We start from the raw sequence: 15,249 nt of genomic DNA, 5'->3' as shown, positions 1-15,249 counted from the left end.
GACACTATAGTCACCTGAACAACTTTAGCTTAATGAAGCAGTTTTGGTGTATAGAACATGCGCCCCTGCAGCCTCACTGCTCAATCCTCTGCCATTTAGGAGTTAAATCCCTTTGTTTATGAACCCTAGTCACACCTCCCTGCATGTGACTTGCACAGCCTTCCATAAACACTTCCTGTAAAGAGAGCCCTATTTAGGCTTTCTTTATTGCAAGTTCTGTTTAATTAAGATTTTCTTATCCCCTGCTATAGTAATAGCTTTCTAGACCCTGCAAGGGCCTCCTGTATGTGATTAAAGTTCAATTTAGAGATTGAGATACAATTATTTAAGGTAAATTACATCTGTTTGAAAGTGAAACCAGTTTTTTTTTTTCATGCAGGCTCTGTCAATCATAACCAGGGGAGGTGTGGCTAGGGCTGCATAAACAGAAACAACGTGATTTAACTCCTAAATGACAGTAAATTGAGCAGTGAAATTGCAGGGGAATGATCTATACACTAAAACTGCTTTATTTAGCTAAAGTCATTTAGGGGACTATAGTGTTCCTTTAAATAAACTTACACCACAAAAGGCCTGATCTTTCCAATAAATGTTTTGTCCAGTTCTCCTTCACAAGAAATTAAAACCGTTTCATTTAATGAGACGCACCGTGGCAGCTCTCAGCGAAAAGACGTGCTCAAACGAGATTGTGATTTTATTAAAATTGATTTAATATAAAATCATAGTTGAAACAGAAGAAATTTCATCAAGCAGAGGGTGCGGATTGAAGGTAAATAAAAGTAAATAATAAAAACCTGTTGGCTAAAGTGGGCAAGTTGGCTCACAAGAGAAAGGGTTACTTTTATATAAAACCTACAAATCCTCTCTCGTGGCCAGCAGGTCCCAACGCGCGGCTACTTGGGTGTCACCGGACATTGGCTCCGTTTTTGGCCAGTGCCAAGCCATGGTTACTTGCCAGATGTTTGCATCTGTTTACAAAACGCTTCAAATTGCTGCTGCTCCAGCTCCGTCATCATTTTGTTTAAAGCGTAAATCTGCAGAGAGAAAACGACAGGTGAAACGTCAGATTAGTTTTAAGGTGACACTCCCAAGCAAAATCACGAAAACACAATGGCATTCATGCACCTCAATGTATTGAATCTCTTTTTTGTGTGTGTTTTACTCGTTAGGACACCAGAGGCTGAGGAAGGTCCCCTCTTCTGCATAGATAATAGAAATGCATAACAAAGAAGGGAGGGGAAAGAAGATATTGGTTTCTAAATCACATCACTTTGCTGGACCTTGTGCAGGGACTCGGCCAATCCCTGTCCTCCCAATGTGCTCAGTGTCTGATTTGTGGTTTAGCGCTTGCAAACCGTTTCCTGGATTGAAATGAATAAAACTACTCAGCAAGCCGATAGCAGGCTTGTTCCCCTTTCCTGTTTTGGTGGGATTATAGCTGCAGCAAGTACCAGGATGACGGGAGATGGGGCCAGGGGAGATGGGTGTAGTATCTTGTGTGCACCAAGTATGTAGGAGAAACCCTTTAACATTTATTTCACCAGAGACCATTCACGTTTTTCCAAACAATGAGATAAACAAAGTGAGAGTACGGGTGGAGACTGACATCTGGTAACCAAGCCCTTCATAAAGAATTCATTCCTGTATATCAGGTTTAACAGAACGCAAAGAGTTAACCCTTAATCCCATCATGATTCCTCTACTGTGTTCGCTGTACTAATATCTTATCTCAATGCTCCCCTAACCTAGCTGAAGGGGGACTGTGCACAACCAAATTGTAGCCTCCAGAGCTCCTGCTGCAGCCAAACAATTAACTGGAATCATTTGTTGCCAACTGTAATAATGCAAAGTATACATCAGAGAGCCAGGCTTCAGACCAGGGCCACTTACCATACCTTCCAACATAGGGAGGTATGAGATCGGGAGAGACCAGGGCCACTTACCATACCTTCCAACATAGGGAGGTATGAGATCGGGAGAGACCAGGGCCACTTACCATACCTTCCAACTTTGGAAGGTATGAGATCGGGAGAGACGGGCAAGCCCTGAGCGGGGAGTTGCCAGTGACCCAACTTAATTGGTGACGCCCATAATGGCTAGGCCAGAAAGAAAAAAAAAGAGTTAGCCTGCCAACTGAAGAGCCATGTCAGCATGATGTGAAGTACGCCAGGCTGACTGATCGCTTGTCTGGCCGGCCCCAACATGCTGCTCAAACTCTCTGTGCGGCCCCAGTGCCCGTTCACGTCTAATAATTTGTTCACACTGCGCTATCCAAGAATAGTTCTCTTATGTCCCCAAATGCAAAACAGGGAAGAAAAAAAAATAAAATCAGAATGGTGGGTCAGGACCCTTGAATCAGAACTGCCTGCCAAACCCAGAACTATTGGGAGGCCTGAGTAATACACACAGTGTTTGGGAGGGAACACATTCTTCAATGACAATGCTTATTGTATGATCGACATGTTCTGAGTGACAGGAGAACCCTTCTACAGGTGTTTTTCTGCCCTGTGTCACAGCAGCTACGGTGCAGGTGCTGTAATTATTCTCCCAGTGGGTGCTTCCTCCCCTTTCACTAAGCCTAGAAAACGTACGTAACAAAGCAACTGCTGAGCTGGCAAATTAGACAATTTGGAGAGATTGCAGTTTCCTTGTCAATTCTCATCAATTTGTGTTTGAGTAAACGACCACAAATGCATTCTATGGGATAAAATGTGTGATTTAACACAATCAGGTGGCCGCCAACTAGAATTCTAAAGGTTTTTATCTGCAAAATGAACCAACTTTCATTTTAGAACATTCGTTTCCTTGCGATACAAGTTGTAAAGTAAATTGTCAGTGCATTTAGCTAGACACTGTGTATTGGCTTCGGTCGCGAGGCACAGGAAAGTGACACAAAACAGAGATTTACTAGAAGGGCAGAAAAGATTTCTAATGATAACAGTCAGCGTGATTTACTGCCAGAAAAAAAAAAAACAACAACCTGTAAAAACATTTGGTTAAGTAAAAAATATCGGGTATGTAGAAATGCAAGAAAAAAAAAAATGTTTAAAGATTTTGAAAGATTCACCGTCAGGATTTAACGTAACTGACAAAATAAGATCTGTAACCAAATATAGCGGCACAGACACAGAGCGCATGTACTAACTGGGGGCAGTGGTCCTGTCAATTTAACCCATCAATGTAAAACATTACAGTTTGTTAGAAACAGAACAGCCACTAGGGGCGCTCCTGCTGCCCTGACTGAGTAAAATTCTAGAGGAATTTCGGGAATTTTCTATGATTAGAATTGAATGTGCTTCCTGTGCTCCTCGTGCAGTGGATTGGACACTATAAAGGTTTCTCTAATAAAAGGGAATTTACACAGATACATAGATTGTGCAGTAAAGCAGGGATTAAACACTAATATAGGGAGCCAGAACTATTTACGGAATTCAGGAACTCACAGTGAATTTTACATGTTAGGCCAAACTAGCCGAACGGAAACTAGAGTGGGTTTGCAGACGTTTTGGAACTCTGCTATTGTGGCCTAAAATTTCACACTTTAGTGAAAAATCCTGAAACATTTCACAAGAACACAAACAGTGTGCACTAACTTACATTAATGCTGAACGAGTACAGTGGTGCAAAAATGGCACTAAGTAAGTAGCAAAATTATGCAGGGAGTCTGCACTAACTGAGGGAGAGCACACCAATAGTGAGATTGCAAGCTAAAGCTTAAATTGGACACGAGCAGTGAAATTGCACACGGATAGTAAGATTGCACACTAATAATAGTGAGACTGCACACTAATGCCAAGATTGCACACTAATAATAGTGAGACTGCACCCTAATGCCAAGATTGCACACTAATAATAGTGAGACTGCACCCTAATGCCAAGATTGCACACTAATAATAGTGAGACTGCACACTAATGCCAAGATTGCATGCTAATAATAGTGAAATTGCATACTGATAGATTGTACACACATAATAGTTAGATAGCACACAAATAATAGTGATATTGCACACTTATGCTGAGCTTGCGGGCCAATGCTGAGATTGCACACTAATAGTGAAAGCGTGCACCAAAGCAGGGGAGCTGGCACAAAGGCAGGAAGCAATGCGGGGAGGGAGACACATCTAAAACATAGCAGGGCAGCTCCGTAGCGTTTTAGGACCGGGCTCCTATAGCACGTGGGTCCCAGCAATATGGTGTTACTAGCATGATGGGCGACACGGACAGTGAGCTCCATGAGAAATGCTTTGAGTACTTAGTCAGGAGTGAACGGTCTGCCTTGAGGGTAGATTCCCCTCACCCAGCACTCCCTGTCAGGGCGTTCCTGTGGGTACCACACATTCTTCCTGTATAGTGTCATGTGCAAAGGCTTAAAGCTGCCAACAGGAATCCCTGCCTGAGATGGAGCCTCTGGGTGTGTGCAGTTCAGTAACTCTTTGTTAAAGGGACAGTCAGTAAATCAGTTTGGTTACAATTAGTCTATAATGCAACTCTATGTTACCGTGGAAACGACACCATGCATTGGGAACCAAGGAACACTGAGCCTTGCAGATACTGTGCATGGGTTTTCTCATTGATTACAATGTCCTGCCTTCAGTTTATCCATACCAGGAGTGAGCTTTGTCCTACATGGTCAGGAAAGCCATTGGGAGTCGGAGTAAATGTTACACCAACATTTAAAAAAAAAAATTACAAAAAATGAAAACTTGGTGAGAAATCACATTCTTTGCATTCACTTATTGTCTGCAGGACTTGTCCTCCTCACCAAGGCCATAGACAGCGACATAGAGTTTGCAACAAGTGCTGTGATTTTTTTGTTTGTTTCTCTATGGAAGGGGGTATTTTCAATGTTTACAGCCCTCATTCCAGACATCTGGGAGGGGCGAGAACGCAACGCAACGCAACACACACACACACACACACAAAAAAAAAATTATAGGTGTCTCGGGTTATAAGTGAGGGCTATAATCTGTCAAGTGTCATGGAATTGCTGTAAAAATGATCACAAGACCCCACTAGATACCAGGATCATATATGGGGGGATAATGAATCCCTTACCCCTCAATTTGCCACAATGCAGCAAAACCAGACCCATGCATGGAAATGGCATAAAAGGCATTTAATTCCCAACCACAACACCAATCATCCTCACCCATCCAAATTACATCTGACACTATGTGAAAGTAAGATTATATATATATATATATCACACCAGGGCTTGCTCACAAAATGAGCCATGTGAGCTCCTGTACCCACAGGGCCAGCTATAAACATATGACGCATGGATTGTATGTGCCCCTGGCGGTAAGAACACAGACACGGACGTTTATACAGGCAAAAAAAATAAAAGAAAATCACTATTTTAATGGATGCATTCTGATTGAATTAATCATACTGGAAAATGCATGCTTAATAATACTAGCTCTATTTTTGTATGAATCAATGTGAAATGTAAAATGGTAAAATGTTTACCAAAATTTAGGAAAGAGCCAGTGAAACAGTGAGATGTAATTCATTGAACATATAATATACAGAGTCAAAATGTGATCCATACATTGTGCTAGCTAATGAAAAGCATAGACTAAGTTACCCCATTTTATAGAACTATAGTCCTTTGTTTGCTGCCATTATTGCTGAGAGGGGGTACAGAAAACAAAACAGGTCATTAGCGAATGGGATTAACTACGGTGTTACTGCCCCGTAACTTCCTACGATTGTTCCAACACAATGCGAATTCTGCACACAGCCATCGATTAATAATTTATTATACATGCAGAATGTGAGTCTGTGTGTGTGTGAAGCACTGCAACAATTGACAATAATCATCTATTAAACACATTAATAACTTTGCACATTGAGTATTGTAAACACATTACACCAGGTGGAGTTTGAGGACGTTGGTGTACAAGGTTTGTATTTAGGAACCAGAAGCGAAGGGCTGTGATTAATTGCACATATAGAGCAGACAATATACAACAAAAAATACCTGGAAATAGCAACACTTCTATGAAGAACACACAACAACCAACAATGGCTGTATTTTGGCTCCCACCCTATTAACACTGGCATGGAGAGAGGGGGGTTGAGGGATGATCGGTATAAATATTTCATTCCACAATACAAGGATATTCCTTTAATATACCCAAGGGCGACCGATGTGGTCCAGTTTGACATACAGCGGCCCTCGCACACAGTTTCCATTTGGTCATGGGTTGAAATGATCTATAAATATATCACCTTGTTTATGTAGACTCTCCTTGTTAAGGACATCTAAACGTTTGTGGAACATGCACTGCACGGTCACTCAGGGGTTAATGCACACATTTAGTGTGAAGCCAGTCCTGTGGGTTAAAGGCTAGGAAAGGGTTATTTTTTTTTTGGCATTCCATCTTTGGTTTCCTTAGATCCCATCCCTCCCCCCCCTGTGGTACTCCTCCTCCCCCATTAGGTTCCCCTGCCAACATTTCTCCAGACACTGAGAATAAACCCCTCTGATTCAATAATGCCCAGCTTGGGTGCAGAGCCAGGCGTGTAACCCTCGACTGCCGGAGGGGTAAGCTGGGAAAGGGTTAATGCTGCTGTATCTGGCAGAACCCGGATTGTTTAGTGGTTTGTTGCTATGTAAGGAGGGCTCACTGCAAGGGATTCAGTGCAGCCTGGGCTGGGCTCACATGCAATTTTAGGAGCGATTAAAATTCAGGTTGTACGGTCATTGGTTGTGGCTGCCTGGGTGGAGCCGGGCTGTGACTCACCATTGCTGTTTTCTATTCCAGGCTGATTCTCTGTACGAGACCAGACTCGCTCTGCCTACTCCCTGCTTGTCCGAAAAGCTCTGCAAATACTATCCCTGCATGACTGGTCTGCAGAGTCGTGCAAGGAACACGCCAGCTGACTTGCAGAGCACGGACCTGAACATCACATAGCTCTGCATCCAACACTCCCGGTCGACTGCAAGGCACTGCATCAAATACGACCAACCAACCTGCAACAAAGACCTCCTGAACATCCACAAGCTCGTCTTCACTACAGACAAGATGTTTCTGTTTAAACAAGGTGGAGGCGGCGGTGCTGGCAACATGCTGCAAGGGGTTCTCGGTGGCCTTACGGGTTCAGGACAAGGAGGAGGAAAAAGCGGTGGTGCTGGCAACATGCTACAGGGGGTCATGAGCAGCCTTTCTGGCTCAGGAGGCGGTGGAGCTGGAGGCATGATACAAGGAGTCATCGGAGGCCTGGCAGGATCTGGTGGTGGTGGTGGTGGTGGTGGCGGAGCCGGAGGCATGATACAAGGAGTACTTGGAGGCTTGGCTGGACAAGGAGGTGCTGGCAAACTTATACAAGGAGCTATTAGTGGTCTGTCTGGTGGTGGAGGAGGCGGACAAGGTGGCGGCGGCGCAGGAAAGCTGTTTGCTGGTGCACCCGGTGCTGGAGGTGGACAAGCGGCAAACATCATTGGAGGTATTGTCAATGTCATTGGTGGATTAATTGCAAATTACCAACCTGCCCCTCCTCCCGCCCCTTGCGCCAACACATATCAACAAGAAGCGAACGAAAATGAGGAGCAGCGCCAGTTCCGACGCCTTTTCAAACAGCTTGCAGGAGAAGACATGGAGGTCTCCCCCGTGGAACTTCAAAATGTTCTCAACAAAGTGGTGGCAAAGCACTCAAATCTTAAGACTGACGGTTTCAACATTGACACTTGCCGCAGTATGGTTGCCGTCATGGACAGCGATGGTACAGGAAAGCTCGGCTTTGAAGAATTCAAGTACCTCTGGAACAACATCAAAAAATGGCAGTGTATCTATAAGCAATTTGATGCAGACGAGTCGGGATACATCAAAGGAGAAGACATGCCAGGGGCCCTCAAAGCTGCAGGTTTCGAGCTTAATGATCAACTCTACGTCATGCTCGTTCGACGTTATGCTGATGACCAAGGCAACGTGAACTTTGACAGTTTTATCAGTAGCCTAGTCCGGATGGACTCCATGTTCCGAGCGTTTAAGGCACTGGATAGAGATGGAGATGGGGAGGTCCAAGTCAGACTACCAGAGTGGCTAAAAATGACTATTTATTCCTAAATAAGAAAGCAGAATGGTTCACCACATGCTTTAAGAGTAAAGATGGGCCAACAATGGCTCTCCCTCTGTATGTTAATAGCTGGACAGAATGCTTCAAGGCTTGGAGGTCTTAGAATTGGCCCACATGGATGGAAGTGGATTTCAAATCCAAGAGGTTCAACACCGAGTTGAGGTTCTAGGCTCATGTTCTCTCTCTGTCTAAGAAAGTTGCCTTACTCATATTTCTCTATATTTTTGCTGTATCTGTCTTCTAGCAGATGTTTCCTGATATTCTGCAGAGCTAGCTCTATCACTACCATGCTAATGTATTTTGTGCAATAAAGGGTTTTGGAGCCACTATAGAACTGCTGCGTGTCTGTGGATTGTCTAAGCAAGAACGAATTTAACCCATTTAATACTTAACAGGCTGCAGATCCTTTTTGGCAATGAAAAGGGTTAACCTGTGTAAATACGGCTGGAGGTGGGGGTTACTGACAAGACCTGTGCCCTGGGGCTGAATAGTGGGTGCAGGGTTTGTGCAGCAATATAAGGCTGCGTAAAAAAAAGCAAAATGTTTAGACTGATAATAATCTCCCTCGCAGACAAAGTGTGGCCAGTACAGGTTTTCTGGAATTCTTTGGGTAGTGCAGGTGGATCTGAAGAATAAAAAAAAAAAAAAAAAGATCTATTTACGTTTCTGGTAGGGAACCCTAAACAACAGCTCTGGGACCCTACCAGTCCATCAACAAGTCTACTAACCCTCTCGACTGCCAGGACCTTTCTTTAAAAAGAAAAGAGTAATGTTTCACGAAGTTTAACATTGAGGTTATATTTTATTAATTAAATCAGTTTTGCTTCCTGGCACTGGTCATTTTATTTACTGGAGTGGTCAGATATCGAAAGGGTGACTATATAGCGTATAATTCTCTTTATTCACTGGTGTGGCTCATATGTCTACCTGGTGAATATATACTGCAGGATAAAATGTTACTGCGGTGATTACATCACTAACCAGTAAATATATACGTCCGGGAGGTGGGATCCCAATGTAAACTGACAATGTATACGTGAAGCTGTGCATATCCTCTCCAATTTTCCCTTTCATGTATATTTATGTGTGGTTTTTTTTGCTTATTATTTTTAAATTAAAGAAACACTCCATTCACCATAACCACTGCAGCACACTTTTGAACAGTTAAGACTTCTTTCTTGGGTTTGCCCAGAGCTGCTCCCATCTCCACTACTAATTTAGGAACTAATGTTAGCTCTCGCAGGGCTGGGCTAATTAGCTGATGGCATCTGCTATTGGCTCTGCTTGGCTTAAAGGATATAGTGTCTGGAACACAGACAGACATTGCTGACTTTATAGTGCCTATGTGGCTGGCCTCCCAATTAGAGCAATGAAAAAGTGATTTGACTCACCTTTTTTCCCACAGCGCGCAGGTCTCGTATTCCACCTTTGTGGCTGAGATCATCAATTCTAATGATCTCAGCCAAACCATGGAAGGCTGGAAGGCTATTGTGCATGCGCTGCACCAAATCGCGTCTCCATATAGAGGTGTATTGAAATAATGAATCTCTACGAAGCACCTCTAGTGGTCATCTGAGTGACTGCCACCAGAGGTGTTCCTAGGCACCAATGTAAACATTGCCTTTTCTCTGAAAAGGCAGTGTTTTCATGAAAAGCATGCAGGGACAGGTTATAACCATCAGTGTCCCTTTAACCGAGGAGAACTACCGAAAGCTCCAGTTTAGGAGATTCCAGCTGCTCGGCAATAATACTGTAGGCAGGGATGAGCACCCGGAGGACCACAGGTAAAAAAACAGTTCGACTTCTTAAAATGGGGGCCCCAGGGTACTCTTGGCACCATAACCACTGCAGCATTTTTCTTGCAAAACACAAATATGGTGCAACATAAAAACTTAGTAAGCATTAAATTACAGATCACACTACATACCATGCAGAAAAAGGGTTTCTTGAATTCGCACATAAAAATTACATTTAAAAACACATTTTATTGTGACACAATTCTAGGGCACCACTTGTTATGTCAGAGATGGGTGTGAGTGTAGGTGGGGAGAGACCTGTTAGGCAATGCAATCTGTGGATCTTTCAAGGTATGTATTTTTTTTTTATTTATTGTTTGATCGATATATAATGCATTAAAAATATGGGATTCTTTTGACCTAGATAATCCCTTTAGGATTACACCATGCCTACAGGACAGGTCAAACCTTGAAACAGAAATGGCGCCTTCCATTGAGCTGTGCACAGGAAATTAGTTTGCCAGATTAGAGGTTTCGTTTCTACTCCCACATACAGGCAACAATGAACTCTTAACTACACACATTATGCACAAAAAGTACAAATATCCACTCCTAAAGTACATGAGTGTGTAAATAAATACTTCTCTATACAAGGGGATAGAGCATACCCTTATTCCTACAGGCAACTAAAAGTAAAATAAGCTCCAAGTTTGTATTCCTAGACATAGGGATTCGAGGGGTTTATTACAGGGCACGACAAATCCCAGGCGCCAAGTCACCATGGCGACCAAGAATTTTGCCCTGGCGCCTGGGATTGGTCAGCCCGTACCTCCTCAAGCTGTCTCAATCCCTGTGCAGTTCTCTGTGCGCCGGGAGGAAGTGAAGGGAGCTGTAATCACTTCCTCATGGCGCTCAGGCTACGCAGGGGAACGGCTAGCTCACAGGGCACCAGGTAAAGACAGCTCTGCTTGTCCCAGTCCTCAGCGCCGGCCGCCTGCTCGTCCGTAAATTCCCTTGCAAGGCCTCAGAGCCGGGAGGAAGTAATTACAGGTCCCTTCACTTCCGGCGCGAGGCTGGAGAGACAGGAGGGAGTCTGGAACAGCGGCAGCCTACTCCTACCAGCCCCACTAATCTTATGTCACCTGCTCCTGTCTAGTCCCACTGGACCCCATGGAAGCCATCCGCCTGAGCGCAAAAGGTAGAAAACAGGAGGGTGGCTAAACATATGTATTTATTTATTTAATTAATTGTGTGTGTGTATCTGTCATGTATGTATGTCTGTATGTGTATATCGAATAATAATAATAATACTATAGTAAGAGCAGGCTTCTCTGCTCTATTTTTGTGAGTTTTCATAATTCAGCATATTTGATGCTATATATTTTTCTCTCCTTCATTTTTGTGTTTATTAAGACAGTATATGAATTTTTTTTGAGGGTGTAGTAAGATGGCTTGTTAGTGTGTGTGTAGTAAGATGGCGTGTTAGTAGAGTGGGTGCAGTAAGATGGTGTGTTGGCGGGTGTAGTAAGATGGCGTGTTAGTGGGTGCGGGTGTAGTAAGATGGCGTGTTAGTGGGTGCGGGTGTAGTAAGATGGCGTGTTAGTGGGTGCGGGTGTAGTAAGATGGCGTGTTAGTGGTTGCGGGTGTAGTAAGATGGCGTGTTAGTGGTTGCGGGTGTAGTAAGATGGCGTGTTAGTAGAGTGGGTGTAGTAAGATGGCGTGTTAGTGGGTGCTGGTGTAGTAAGATGGCGTGTTAGTGGGTGGGGGTGTTGTAAGATGGCGTGTTAGTGGGTGCAGTAACATGGCGTGTTAGTGGGTGCAGTAACATGGCGTGTTAGTGGGTGCAGTAACATGGCGTGTTAGTGGGTGCAGTAACATGGCGTGTTAGTGGGTGCAGTAACATGGCGTGTTAGTGGGTGCAGTAACATGGCGTGTTAGTGGGTGCAGTAACATGGCGTGTTAGTGGGTGCAGTAACATGGCGTGTTAGTGGGTGCAGTAACATGGCGTGTTAGTGGGTGCAGTAACATGGCGTGTTAGTGGGTGCAGTAACATGGCGTGTTAGTGGGTGCAGTAACATGGCGTGTTAGTGGGTGCAGTAACATGGCGTGTTAGTGGGTGCAGTAACATGGCGTGTTAGTGGGTGCAGTAACATGGCGTGTTAGTGGGTGCAGTAACATGGCGTGTTAGTGGGTGCTGTAAGATGGCGTGTTAGTGGGTGCAGTAAGATGGCGTGTTAGTGGGTGCAGTAAGATGGCGTGTTAGTGGGTGCAGTAAGATGGCGTGTTAGTGGGTGCAGTAAGATGGCGTGTTAGTGGGTGCAGTAAGATGGCGTGTTAGTGGGTGCAGTAAGATGGCGTGTTAGTGGGTGCAGTAAGATGGCGTGTTAGTGGGTGCAGTAAGATGGCGTGTTAGTGGGTGCAGTAAGATGGCGTGTTAGTGGGTGCAGTAAGATGGCGTGTTAGTGGGTGCAGTAAGATGGCGTGTTAGTGGGTGCGGGTGCAGTAAGATGGCCACTGATGGTGTGGGTGCAGTAAGATGGAGTGTTAGTGGGTGCAGTAAGATGGCGGGTTAGTGGGTGTAAGATGGCGGGTTAGTGGGTGTAAGATGGCGGATTAGTAGAGTGGGTGTAGTAAGATGGCGTGTTGGTGGGTGCGAGTGTAGTAAGATGGTGTGTTAGTGGGTGCAGTAAGATGGCGTGTTAGTGGGTGCGGGTGCAGTAAGATGGCCACTGATTATGTGGGTGCAGTAAGATGGCGGGTTAGTGGGTGCAGTAAGATGGCGTGCTAGTGGGTGCGGGTGCAGTAAGATGGCCACTGATGATGTGGGTGTAGGGAGATGGCGTGTTAGTAGGTGTAGTAAGATGGCCACCGATGATGTGGGTGCAGTAAGATGGCGTGTTAGTGGGAGCGGGTGCAGTAAGATGGCGTGTTAGTGGGTGCAGTAATATGGCGTGTTAGTGGGTGCAGGTGCAGTAAGATGGCGTGTTAGTGGGTGCTGTAACATGGCGTGTTAGTGGGTGCTGTAACATGGCGTGTTAGTGGGTGCAGTAACATGGCGTGTTAGTGGGTGCAGTAAGATGGCGTGTTAGTGGGTGCAGTAACATGGCGTGTTAGTGGGTGCAGTAACATGGCGTGTTAGTGGGTGCAGTAACATGGCGTGTTAGTGGGTGCAGTAACATGGCGTGTTAGTGGGTGCAGTAACATGGCGTGTTAGTGGGTGCAGTAACATGGCGTGTTAGTGGGTGCAGTAACATGGCGTGTTAGTGGGTGCAGTAACATGGCGTGTTAGTGGGTGCAGTAACATGGCGTGTTAGTGGGTGCAGTAACATGGCGTGTTAGTGGGTGCAGTAACATGGCGTGTTAGTGGGTGCAGTAACATGGCGTGTTAGTGGGTGCAGTAACATGGCGTGTTAGTGGGTGCAGTAACATGGCGTGTTAGTGGGTGCAGTAACATGGCGTGTTAGTGGGTGCAGTAACATGGCGTGTTAGTGGGTGCAGTAACATGGCGTGTTAGTGGGTGCAGTAACATGGCGTGTTAGTGGGTGCAGTAACATGGCGTGTTAGTGGGTGCAGTAACATGGCGTGTTAGTGGGTGCAGTAACATGGCGTGTTAGTGGGTGCAGTAACATGGCGTGTTAGTGGGTGCCGTAACATGGCGTGTTAGTGGGTGCCGTAACATGGCGTGTTAGTGGGTGCCGTAACATGGCGTGTTAGTGGGTGCAGTAACATGGCGTGTTAGTGGGTGCAGTAACATGGCGTGTTAGTGGGTGCAGTAACATGGCGTGTTAGTGGGTGCAGTAACATGGCGTGTTAGTGGGTGCAGTAACATGGCGTGTTAGTGGGTGCAGTAACATGGCGTGTTAGTGGGTGCAGTAACATGGCGTGTTAGTGGGTGCAGTAACATGGCGTGTTAGTGGGTGCAGTAACATGGCGTGTTAGTGGGTGCAGTAAGATGGCGTGTTAGTGGGTGCAGTAAGATGGCGTGTTAGGGGGTGCAGTAAGATGGCGTGTTAGTGGGTGCGGGTGCAGTAAGATGGCCACTGATGGTGTGGGTGCAGTAAGATGGCCACTGATGATGTGGGTGCAGTAAGATGGCGGGTTAGGGGGTGCAGTAAGATGGCGTGTTAGTGGGTGCGGGTGCAGTAAGATGGCCACTGATGATGTGGGTGCAGTAAGATGGTCACTGATGATGTGGGTGTAGTAAGATGGCCACTGATGATGTGGGTGCAGTAAGATGGCGGGTGGCTCTCACCTCCGCCCTCTGCCGTTGTTTGAGCTCTTGCTGAGCTGTTTTCTGTTTGGCTCTCTCCAGCCGGCTGACAGACTCCTTGGGTTTCCCCCTGTCCCTGCGGCCCGCGGGCTCCATGGCGGCGACGGGGTCACTGGCTCCCGGTATAACCGTTACCGCGCGGCCGCCATCTTGCTGCTCCCAGCCTGAGAGAACACAAAGCTGACATTAATAACCCGCTCTGCACCTTGCCAGCCTGCCGAGCTAATAAACGCGGGCGGTCGGGATTATACCGCGATGGGCCGTTAGACTCACCGAAAGGAAGTCAACACAGCCGCCGTACGAATCCGCTCTAACAGCTCGGGTGTAGCAAGATGGCGGACTTCCGGTGTGTGACAGGTCGGTGGGCGAAGCCATCTCTGCCAGCAGTCTGGGTGTAGCAAGATGGCGGACTTCCGGTGTGTGACAGGTCGGTGGGCGAAGCCATCTCTGCCAGCAGTCTGGGTGTAGCAAGATGGCGCATTGCCAGCTGTAATGGAAACAATGGGAGTTTTCCTGGTTTCTGTATACAGAGTGACTGGCTATTCAATGAAATATCTTACAATATGATATTTTTTAACAATGATTAATAATACAAAGGGCCTATCACTGCTAATGGGGGTTCCAGGACCTTTCATGGTTATTGGAGTCCAGGGATTTTCTTTCACTGTTATTGGGGAGCGGGGAGGGGGCATGATCTCTCTTTCACTGTTATTGGGTCCAGGACTATGGTCAGTGCTTTGGTCATTAACCCTTAACCCCTTAAGGACCAAACTTCTGGAATTAAAGGGAATCATGACGTGTCAGACATGTCATGTGTCCTTAAGGGGTTAAGGACACATGCCATGTGTGACATGTCATGATTTCCTTTTTTTCCAGACGTTTGGTCCTTAAAGACTATGTTTAATGCTTCCAGAGTTCTGTTGGAGGTTGATACTTTCTGAAACCCAGACCTGGAATCACTACCGAGCCTTGCTTGGGGCCAGGGTCTGTGCTTTGGAACCAGTACAACCTGTATGTGGAGTCCTTGGTGATAAGCCAATGTAGTAGTATCACTATCAACTGGATCAAAATTCTAAAGTAATAGGTCCGCTATCAGATTGATCACACTATACGCTATAAGTCATTCATGATTGCTCTGGTGGAACAGGTAAAAAAAGGAAA

General features: G+C 45.6%; 2 protein-coding genes across 2 annotated transcripts; one reads left to right on the top strand and one right to left on the bottom strand.

The window, feature by feature from the left end:
• Positions 1 to 686: 686 nt before the first annotated feature.
• On the bottom strand, positions 687 to 14,446 carry SVBP (small vasohibin binding protein). The gene is made up of 3 exons (XM_063435788.1): positions 14,362 to 14,446; positions 14,071 to 14,252; positions 687 to 1,034 (listed from the first exon to the last, which is right to left on the bottom strand). Exons 2-3 carry the CDS (start codon positions 14,182 to 14,184, stop codon positions 948 to 950), a joined length of 201 nt encoding a protein of 66 aa, XP_063291858.1. The 5' UTR covers positions 14,185 to 14,252; positions 14,362 to 14,446; the 3' UTR covers positions 687 to 947.
• On the top strand, positions 6,463 to 8,416 carry LOC134577379 (calpain small subunit 1-like). Its single transcript, XM_063436092.1, has 2 exons — positions 6,463 to 6,550; positions 6,771 to 8,416. The coding sequence occupies exon 2, from the start codon at positions 7,032 to 7,034 to the stop codon at positions 8,070 to 8,072; it is 1,041 nt and encodes a 346-aa protein (XP_063292162.1). The 5' UTR covers positions 6,463 to 6,550; positions 6,771 to 7,031; the 3' UTR covers positions 8,073 to 8,416.
• Positions 14,447 to 15,249: the final 803 nt, after the last annotated feature.

This window comes from Pelobates fuscus, chromosome 11 (genome assembly GCF_036172605.1).
Source record: "Pelobates fuscus isolate aPelFus1 chromosome 11, aPelFus1.pri, whole genome shotgun sequence".
In the NCBI taxonomy this organism is placed as follows: Eukaryota; Metazoa; Chordata; class Amphibia; order Anura; family Pelobatidae; genus Pelobates; species Pelobates fuscus.
This window is presented reverse-complemented; position numbering and strand designations above follow the sequence as displayed.

Coding starts and splice junctions, on each gene's coding strand:
- LOC134577379 (XM_063436092.1), top strand. CDS start 7,032: ATGTTTCTGTTTAAACAAGGTGGAGGCGGCGGTGCTGGCAACATGCTG.
- SVBP (XM_063435788.1), bottom strand. CDS start 14,184: ATGGAGCCCGCGGGCCGCAGGGACAGGGGGAAACCCAAGGAGTCTGTC. Junction 1,035..14,070: donor AACAACGGCAGAGGGCGGAG/GTGAGAGCCACC, acceptor TTCTCTCTGCAG/ATTTACGCTTTAAACAAAAT.